The 10671-nt window shown below is 42.8% G+C and overlaps 1 protein-coding gene across 1 annotated transcript; it reads right to left on the bottom strand.

The window, feature by feature from the left end:
- Positions 1 to 16: 16 nt before the first annotated feature.
- MS4A3 (membrane spanning 4-domains A3) lies at positions 17 to 9020 on the bottom strand. The gene is made up of 7 exons (XM_055422816.2): positions 8853 to 9020; positions 7977 to 8114; positions 7104 to 7160; positions 6682 to 6840; positions 4995 to 5096; positions 620 to 3343; positions 17 to 341 (listed from the first exon to the last, which is right to left on the bottom strand). The coding sequence occupies exons 1-6, from the start codon at positions 9003 to 9005 to the stop codon at positions 3272 to 3274; spliced, it is 681 nt and encodes a 226-aa protein (XP_055278791.2). The 5' UTR covers positions 9006 to 9020; the 3' UTR covers positions 17 to 341; positions 620 to 3271.
- Between the last annotated feature and the right edge of the window lie 1651 nt (positions 9021 to 10671).

The following is a 10671-nucleotide window of genomic DNA, read 5'->3' as shown; positions in this document are numbered from 1 at the left end:
TGAGGATAGCTATTGATCTTTTTGTAATTTTATGTTTTATTTATTTTTGGCTCGGCTGGGTCTGTGTCGCTGCAGGGGTTTTCCTCCAGCTGCGGTGCGTGCATCAGCCATTGCAGTGGCTTCTCTTGTTTCAGAGCACGGGCACTTGCACTTCAGTAGTGAGTCTGTGGGCTCACTGTTTGTGGCTCACAGGCTCTAGAGCACAGGTTCAATAGTTGTGAAACATGGGCTTAGTTGCTCTGTGGCATGTGGGATCGTCCCGGACCAGGGATCAAACAGCGTCTCCTACACTGGCAGGCGGATTCTTTATCATTGAGCCGCCAGGCAGGCCCTATACTGACCTTTAAAAAAGAAATGAAATTGCTTTCACTTGTAGATGTAAATAAGAGCAAGATATAAAGATGAACAAGATAAAGGAAAACATTATATAATTAAAAAGAATAAAATACGACCTGAAGAACAAAATATGAATGATACCATTTAATATATTAATATTAATAATATTTAAATTCCCACCAAATCGGTCTATGATTTTTAAATCAAAGTTGCAAAGTATTTCAGAGCTTTATATAGGAAAAGTAGAATTAATGAAAAATAATACGAATGTTGCTGTAAATACCTTTCTTCCACTGAAGTCTGTTCACCGATGGTTCGGTTCACTGTATCAGACTCCTCACCAATCTTCTCTTTACTCCTTCCAAATCACTCTGCATTGCAACTGCAATGATATTTCTAAATTCCAAGTACATGACCTATCCGTCTTTATTCATTGCTGTGTTGGTAAATATTTCACAACTGGCTTTCTAGGGTTGGAAGGCAGAACGTGGCCCTGGACAGTAAGGAATCCACCTGCAATACAGGTCTTCAGTCCCTGGGTCGGGAAGATCCACTGGAGGAGGGCATGGCAGCCCACTCCAGTGTTCTTGGCTGGAGAATGCCGTGGACAGAGGAGCCTGGTGGCTACAGTCCATGGGGCCGCAAAGAGGCAGACACAAGTGAGCGATTGAGCACGCACGCCCGTGGTATAGCACTTTCACCACAGCCCATTCCAAGCTAACAAAGTTATCTTCAGCCGTCCTCACTGAAAATTAAGTCACCACTCTCAAGGCAATCTAAGCTGGTTCAACAGCACCGCATCAATTTCAACTCCTCTGTTTCTCTTTGAGGAAGGCTTTCCTGGGGCCTGCGGCCACAGAGGGGAGTGAGAACAAAGGTGCCTGCCTGCTCACACCCTGAGGAAGGGGCAAGCTCATTCCTTATCCGGGGTGAAGGCAGGGCTGAGTCCACGGGTCAGCCTGGAGAGGTGCTTTGGGGTTTGGCCCTCCCTTAGATGGTGCTGTGGGCAGGGGTGTGCACAGCACGCTGTTCTGTCTCATCTCCTGCAAGGCACACACTTCTCTCTCCAAACTGAGGTCTTGCCATCTGCCCCTCACACATCAAAATCAGACACGCTAAAGCCTCTGGTTTGTTCCTTGAATATCCCCAATTCTCTCCTGCTTAGAGGCTTTTGCATATGTCCAGCTTCTTTCTTTTTCCCTTCATCATGCTAACTCCCAACCATCTTTAGGATCTCAGTTTAGGGGACTTCCCTGGAGGCCCAGTGGCCAACACTCCAAGCTCCCAATGCAGGGGACCTGGGTTCGATCCCTCGTCAGGGAACTAGATCCCGTGAGCCAAGACTTCCTATGCCTCAACTAAAGATCTCATATGCTGTAACGAACACCCAGTGCAGCCAAATAAATAAACAAAACTGTGAATGTTTCTGAAAAAATATCTCAGTTCAGGAGAAAAGTCTTCCCCCCAAAACTGTCTTTTTCATCTCTTTAACCTGGATGTGGAACTCTTTCTATGAGCTTCCAACCATTCCTATGCTCTTCTATCACACCCTTATCGCTCCATGTCATAATGCTATGCTCCTGTGGGTCTGCATCTCCCACAAGGAGCAACTAGCGAACAGAGACTGTGGCTCACTGGCTATTTCATGCAGAGCACACGGCACGTGGTAGGCACTCTCCGGATAACTGTTCAGTGGATTGAAAGAAGAAACAAGTTATATTTAATGTACATGTGTGTGGCTCTTCATAAGTTATGTGTATTTTAAATATATGTATTGTCTGAAGAATAATTGTTACTAGAGAAGACTACGGAAAAGTCTGCACATGTGGCAAACAAGGAGCTGAGAGAACCTTATAGGTGTGAATTTAGGGACACTGTGGATGGTTCAGTTCCCTCTCAAGAGAGGGAGATTAATTTATAAAGTAGAAATATAAGTCCGTCAGCAGTAGATACACAAATCAGGAGCCAGAGATATCAAGAAGAAGATGGTCGTGGATGTCACTGGAGGGAATGGGAGGAGCCGCAATGGAAGTGTGGGGTTTCTCCCATCATTTCTGCACGTCTGTCTGACCACCATCCCACCTCAGCCTCACAGCACAAAAAGACCAGCAGCAGCAGCAGCATTACCAAATAGCTGTGATTCTGTTTTCACGTCTGCTTTATTTTTACCTAATCTGCATAACAATGAATAAGATACTTGGTACTGTAATACCTATTTTACAGATGAGAAAAAAATAGATCAGAGAGATCAAGTTCACATAGTATCAGAATTTGCATTCAGGTTTGTAAGATTCTAAAGCCTTAATTCTTTCTTCTCTGCATTACAGATTCTCACTGTCCTCTGAAGGATGATTATTGATTTTGCTCTCAAAGACCCCCATCTAAGGCATCATTTTTGTATCTGGACATGTGTGAATTTCAGCAGCTCATTGAAAAAAAAGGACTTCAAGACTTGACCCTCCTACCTCAAATATAGTAAAAAATTTATCTTAACGTTATTTTGGTGATTCTTTTGGACAGTTTTTGCAATGTTGGTGTCAACTAAAGTCAAGAAGCATTTTTCTGTAATGGAAAAACATCCCACTCGTTCTTCCTTTTCACTGGGTGGTTGGAAGTTGGAGTTTAGAAAGAATACATGAAATAGGGAGTATTCTCCCTGCGTTTTTCAAACCTTAGAAGACAACAAAGCAGGCAGGTAGGAAGAAAGAGAACTGTTTTCTGGGAACAGTTTTAGTGCGGTCATCATAGCAGTTACAAAAGAAAGGATGCCTAGAGAAGCACTTTTGTCCTTCCATTCCCAGGATTTTATAGTCAGGACAGAAAGGATTGAGCTCAACGTCCAAGTTTCTCACGATGGGCACCATGATGGCAGAGACGTGGCTCACAGGCTTGTCTTCTCTTGAGCTCCTGGATGGAGCCCTGACTCACTGGAGATTCAAGACGGAATTTCCTGGCTTTCATTTGGAGGCATTCTTGATTCCCCAGGATTGGAAAGGGAGGAAATCGCCTGGAAAGTAAAACAACTTCAAACTCCAAGAACAGGATCAACACCTCCCTCTCCTTCCATTCTTTCCCATTATCATCATGGTCAGTGCCAACAACATTCATTCACTGATTATCACTGTGTTCAAATATTATATACATAGTCCTTACAGCAAGCATTAGAAATGAACAAAAACACTATACGTGTGGCTGAGTTTCTGTTCACCTGAAACTATCACAACATTGTTAACTGGCTAAATGCCAACACAAAATAAAAAGTTTAAAGAAAAAAAAATGGACAAGAACATTTTCATTTTACAATTAAGATACGTAAAATCCAGAAAGAATTTGTGGATTTGTGGTTTTCCAGGAAATATAACTAGCAAGTGACAAGTTTAAAAAATAATAATTTAATTCTATCCATGTGAAAAACATATGCTCCTATTTAGAAATGATATGACCAATAAGGAATTAATATCCAACATATATAAATAGCTCATACAACTAAACATCAAAAGAAAAAAAACATTAAGAAATGGGCAGAAGAACTGCATAGACACTTTTCTGAACAGGAAATACAAATGACCAACAGGCACGTGAAGAGATAGTCAACATCACTAATCATCAGGGACATGCAAACCGTAACGCAACGAGATATCACCTCACGCCTGTCAGAATGACTGTTATCAAAAGTCTGCAGGTAACAAATGTGGATGGGGATGTGGAGAAAGGGGAGCCCTCCTACCCCCTACTCTGTGGATGGGAAGGTAAAGTGGTACAGCCACTGTGGAACACGGTATGGAGGTTTCTCAAAGAAATAAAAATAGAGCCACCATGACTCAGCAGTTCTTCTCCTGCGTATATAACCCGAAACCCAAAATGATGATTCAAAGCGATAATGAACGCTCATGTTCACAGCTGCATCACGTGCGATTGCCAAGACACGGAGGCGACATAAGCGGCACCAACAGATGAGTGGAGAAAGGACATCCAGCTACACTCATAGGGACAGATTCACACCCACAGACACTTACATACAGTGTGATACATACAGACATATTCACTGGAATACTAGTCAACCATAAAAAGGAGCACAATTTTGCAGCAACATGGATGGCTTTGAAGGACATTATGCTGAGTGAGATGAGTCACACAGAGACGGGTAAATGCTGCATGATATCACATGTGGAATCTAGAAAATACAACAAACAAATTAAAATAAGAAAAAAAGCAGCAGACTCACAGATGTAGCGAACAAACTAGTGGTTATCAGTGGGGAGGGAAGGACAGGTTATATAGAGGTGAGGGAGTGGGAGGTACAAACTCTTGGGCATACTGCAGGCTAAGAATGAGTTACACAGCTCAGGGAATATAGACAACATTTGTAATAACTATAAAATGAATGTCATCGTTAAACATTATATAAAAAGTAAAAATTAATTTTTAAAAGTATATGCTCTTAAAGATGAAATACACTGCTTCCTCTTGTATTTTTAGGTTAGAATTTTTTTACAACCTTCATGCCAAGTCTAACATTTGTACGAGCTATAACTCCAGGAACCCCACAAACCATTATCGGATGAAAGTTTCTCTCCAGTTCCAAAAGTCAGGGACAATCTCAAACCCTAGAGGGAGGTGCAGATCATGTGAATTTTAAGTCATTTAAACACACCCACCTTTCTTAAATGACAGGAGTTTGCTTTGAGCCACAAGGCTGCAACAGAGCAGGCTATGCACAATTCCAGCAAGGTAAGGATCAGCATCAGTGACACGAGACCCTAGGGGATATGATGCCGCATATTAAATCCAGCAGAGACGTTCAGAGGAAAAAGAAAGGTCAGCAGGAAACCAAGCTATAACACCTACCCTCCATAAAACAGGTCAAAGTGAATCACAAATTAGATTTAATACACAGCCACACACCAACGCTCTACATGAGACATAAGGTCCATCTAAAAGCATGAAAACCATTTTCCTGGAAAGAGAGACACATCCCACTTCTGTATCAACCCACGTGAAACAGCTATAGAGCGGAAGTGCTGACATTACCACTAACATCTACCTGCTGGAATAGTAGTAAACCCGGGAGATGCATAGGCTGCTTAAGAAAAGGGACAAAAGGGACCCTTCCATCAGTTCTTTAATTGTACTTCCTGGAGGTTTAGGCATTCACAGTATGCCTGCAAACTAAAATAGGAAGCTGAAAAGTGAAACACAAAATTATTGGACTAGTGCCCCTTCTACCATCAACAAGACACCTAGAAGAAACAAATGCTAATCTCTCTAGAGAGAAAATGCTTCCAAAACACACACACACACACACTCACACACACACAATCAAACCCGTATTAAAACAAACTGAGATTACAAATGCTAATTCCTCTGGAGAGAAAATGCTTCCAAAATACTCACACACACAATCAAACCCGTATAAATACAAACTGAGATTATTAAAAATATAATAGAGAAAGTTAGGACTCAGACTTCCATGAGTAGTATCAGCAAACAGGAAGATTAAGTCAGTAAAAAACAGTTCCCAAATCATGGGAAAATAAACAATTTGGAAGAAAATATTAATTTCTCCGTTGACTGTAGAAGAGGGAGAACATGTAAACACAAGCCAAAAAAATACTTGGGAAAGGCTATTAAAAATTTTCCCTTTTAAAATACCACACTCAAATTCAAAAGTAAAGCCGTTCAAAGCTTCAGTGAGTCACTATTGGAAAAATCCCAGACCACAGAGAAAATTGTAAATCTCCCAAGTTAGTTTCATTAAGAAAACTGTGAAATAAAACTTTCAAAATGTGATCTCCCTGGGGAATGTAACAGTAGCAGTGCCTGCTAAGTTGCTTCAGTCCTGTCTGCATCCGTGCAACTCTAAGAACTGTAGCCCACCAGGCTCCTCTGTTCATGGGATTCTCTAGGCAAGAACACTGGAGTAAGTTGCCAGGCCCTCCTCCAGGGGGTCTTCCCCACCCAGGGATCAAACCTGCATCTCCTATCTCCTGCATTGACTGGTGGGTTCTTTACCACAGGTACCACCTGGGAAGCCCATTAGCAGTAGCAGCAGTATGTAATAATAATCTAATACAGTATGCATTGTGTTAATTACTTATCAAATATTAATTGATATAATCTTTACATATAATACATATAATAATTCAATCTATTACTATCCTCATTTCAGTGACGGTAAAATTGAAACACAAAGAGGTTATCTTATTTGCTCCTTCAAAGCAAAGCTACTAAGTGGTAGAACCAAGATTCAAATCAAGGCAGCATGGTGCTGATAAATTAGTTAGCTCCTCTATACTTTGGATTGTTGAAGTACTTCATAATTATACAAAATTTTAAAAGACATACGTTTGAAGAGGCTTCCATGTAAATGCACAAGCCAGGTGGCTGGAGAGACTGACAGCCCTTGAGCAGTGAGTTGTTAGCAAATAAATTCATTGAGAGAAAAACAGTCCCAACTAGCGCAACGACAGCACTGGCAACGTGCATCCCCGAACTGCTCTCCACCTGCAAGAGAGGGAGACGTCACTGCTTCACGCAGGCAGCGCGCGCTGCGCTCCTGCGGCTCCAGTTCATCCGCGTAAACAGCCGCTGAAAGGGGTGTACACGCCCAACCATAGCCTAGTCCTGGAGAAACATCAGGAAACCAAGACGCTCCACCCCAAGATCAGAGTCTCCGCTGGACTCCCCAACCCCTACCCCCCTACTGCTAACGTACGACTTGTTTCTGCTCCTGTGATCACAGAGAAAGAGGGCGAACAGCCACTTACCAGTGTTTTTGTGGGGTTTTTCCCGGCTAAGACAGATAAAATTCCCGAAACAATGAACTGTGTGAAAACAGGAAGTGAAGCAGAGAAAGGAATATGAAGTCTAAATTATCAGATAACTAGCAGTAGTTGTACAAAACTTCTCAAATTCACATTCTAGAACACAAAATTACACTTGATTTTGCTCATTATTTATACAAGTGCAGTTTTAAATGAGTTTAAATTTTGCATAATGTGTGAGACTTTCATTTTGTTTTGTATCTGGCCTTTTACAGGTCATATGGGTATGACTAGTTTTACATACAACAATACACATATTCAATGTAATATAATTATCTTTATGCTTGTGTTTACATTAAATGTAAATAATATTTATTTACATACACATGTATGTTTAATATCATTCTCATTTTCTTACCCAAGCTTCAGATAATGTGCTTGATTTATTGGACTAGGTGTTCCAAAAATACTTTTATCATCTAAATGTCTATATGGACATATCTGCTGCTGCTGCTAAGTCGCTTCAGTCATGTCCAACTCTGTGCCACCCCATGGACTGCAGCCCACCAGGCTCCTCCGTCCATGGGATTCTCCAGGCAAGAGTACTGGAGTGGGGTGCCATTGCCTTCTCCCCATGGACGTATCTACTAATGCTTAAATTAGCATTTTGACCTACTATTAGTTCCACGAGTCTAATTTTGATCAATGAAATTCTCTACCTGTTCATGGCTTTCTCAAAACTCCAGTCCATTCTTTGCCTCAAAAATCTCACAGTTACCATGCCACTGCTAAAATTTGAGGGGAAAGTTGCCAAAGTACATTTCTAGTAGTGGTAGTTAAGAAATGATATGCAGGCAGTGGAATTTGAATACTCACAAATATAGCCCCCCATGTGGAATAACCTGTGTAAACAATCGAGAAAAAGAAGTAGCCGGAGGGATGGGACAAGTTTTGTAAGGAATGCATGAAGCCACCCAGCGCCAGAATTACTGCTCCATCCAGGATCTGCACCGCCTGTGAAAGGAGGGGAAAAGAAAGCGTAAATGACCCCGTGCTGGTCCACACTGGGGGCAGATCGGTTTATTCACTTTTATTTTCTCTTCCCCATCGTGGGTTACTGCAGGATGTTGAATATAGGCCCTGGGCTCTACAGTAGGACCTTGCTTACCTGCCCTGCATACATATTAACATCATAGTTTGCGTCTGCTCAGCACAACTCCCAGTTCATCCCTCCCCACCCGCTTCCCTTTGTTGATCACAGATCTGTCTGTATCCGCTTCTGTTTCGTACCTAGGCTCATTCGTGTCGTGGCTTAGACTCCACATGTAAGTGACATCATATGGTATTTGGAGAAGAGATCATTTTAATTTTCCTCAAAAAGGAGATACCGGTGCTTGAAATGGTCAGAAAACCAAGCCTAGATCACCTGGGCGAGAGCCTGCTCTGGAAGGCCTGTTCCTGCGATGCCCGCTGATCCCGATGGCGACACTTCATCGTCCCCTCTGCCTGCCCCACTGCGTCCGTCCTCGCAGACTCCCTTCAGAAAGCCAGGGACAGGCCATCTCCCACTGTGAGGTTATGGCTCTGCGTTTCTGCTCTTCAGGTTCAAAATATGCCCCGTCTCTGCTTAACCATCATTATCGACCCAGTGATGAGTAACTCAGAAATCCCCACAGAGACATAAACGAGGCTTCCCACGTGACAGTTTTCGCCTTCCATCTTAAAGAAATGGACTAACCGAGGCCGCCTTACCCCCAGGACTTGTCGCGCCTCCGGGCAGTTCTGTGGCCTGCCGATGGGCCTGTCGGCAGAGCTGCCCTGGCCCGCTGCTTCCCCCTGGCTCCCAGGGGCCGCACCAGTGGAGGCTGCCCCTAGCTCTGTCCGGTCCACTTCTTGGGAGGCCATCTGGGGTCCTGGTGGCTGTCAGAGAAAAGAAACCCAAAATGTTTCTGTTTTCCCTTTTACTGCTAACTAATAATGGCTTTTTGGTTTCAGTGCAACAAAAGGGTTCCATTTTGTCAAGGTATCAAAACAACGCTCCACCAATGGGCAGGGGTTTGACACTGTTCATCCGTTTGATGTTGCAGTAGTAGGCATCCTCAGACCACCGTGCCAGGCCTGGGCACAGCGCCTTACCTGCAGCGCTGCGGTGGCCCCTCTCTCTTACCTGCATGCACGTGTTACGCGGTCCCGCCTCCCCTTCAGTCCTGGACACCGCGTACATGTATGTCTCACTGAGCAGTGATCTCTCATGGGAGGAGGATAAAACTAGTCACGTTCCAGAATAATAACAGGTGTCATTTACTGAATATTCACTGCTATGTGCCAAGCACGGTCTATTGTCTGTGAATTTATTAACGTACTTAATCCCGCCAACAACTTCCTGTTGCAATACTGTTATCTCCATTTTAAAAATGAGAAAACAGGCATAGACATTACACAACTTTCTCAAACTTATACAGCTCGTGAGTGAGTTCAGATTCTACTTGAGATATCCACTTTAACGTTCAACATTTTTTAACTCATTGCTTTATATAGCAGTATACGGAGTAAAACACAATGGATACAGTTTCAGTGCCAAGGGGAAGCCAGGTGCAAATTTGACCACTTCCTAGTTGTATGACCTAGTAGTGGGAATCTCAGGTTTTACAACTGTAAAATGGACATAATTTTAATTTCATATTAACATTGCAAAGTCCAGGCTTAAAAAATATCCATTGGGAAATAAGTATATACTTTAGATAGAATATTGGACTTGCTAAAACGTATGCAGTGTGGCTTCCCGTGTGGTAGTGGTAAAGAATCCACCTGCCAATGCAAGAGATTCAGGAGACGTGGGCTTGATCCCTGGGTCAGGAAGAGCCCCTGGAGTAGGAAATGAAAACCCACTCCAGAATTCTTGCTTGAAAACTCCCATGGCAGAGGAGCCCGGCGGGTTGTATTCCATGGGGTTGCAAAGAGTTGGACACAGCTGATCACACACACACACAAGGCATGTGTGTATGCATGTATGTGTGTCCGTGCATACATTTTTCAAAGAAATAAGCACATAATATGTCTAGCACTTTTTTACTATGGCATCAGAGTTACAGTCAAATTCTAAGGGGAAGGTATCCTCATAGTTAAATGTTTAGCAACCGGACAAAAAACCCTGAAGACATTCTGAGCATCCCACTGGCTGGCAACTTTGACAGACAATAAGAAAAGTGGACTTTCTGTGGAGAGGGAATCTTTTTTTTTAATTAACTTTTATTGGAGTATAGTTGCTTTACAATGCTGTGTTAGTTTCTGCTGTACAGCACAGAGAATCAGCCATTTGTATACATATATCCCCTCCTTTTGGATTTCCTTCACCACAGAGCACTGAGTTCCCTGGGCTCTGAGTATGTTCTTATTAGCTATCTCCTTGCAAAGCAGTAACAGAGACAGAGACGCAGAAAGCAAACACGTGGACACCAAGGAGAGGGGACCTATAGTCTTTACCTTGGAGGCTTCAGACCTTGGCTGAATTATTCTCTCTCAAGCCCATCTCATTGCAAGCAGGAGACGCTCAATAAAGATCACTTATGGT

Source organism: Moschus berezovskii, chromosome 14 (genome assembly GCF_049115385.1).
Source record: "Moschus berezovskii isolate FMDL1 chromosome 14, NW_MosBer_1.0, whole genome shotgun sequence".
Lineage (NCBI taxonomy): Eukaryota > Metazoa > Chordata > Mammalia > Artiodactyla > Moschidae > Moschus > Moschus berezovskii.
This window is presented reverse-complemented; position numbering and strand designations above follow the sequence as displayed.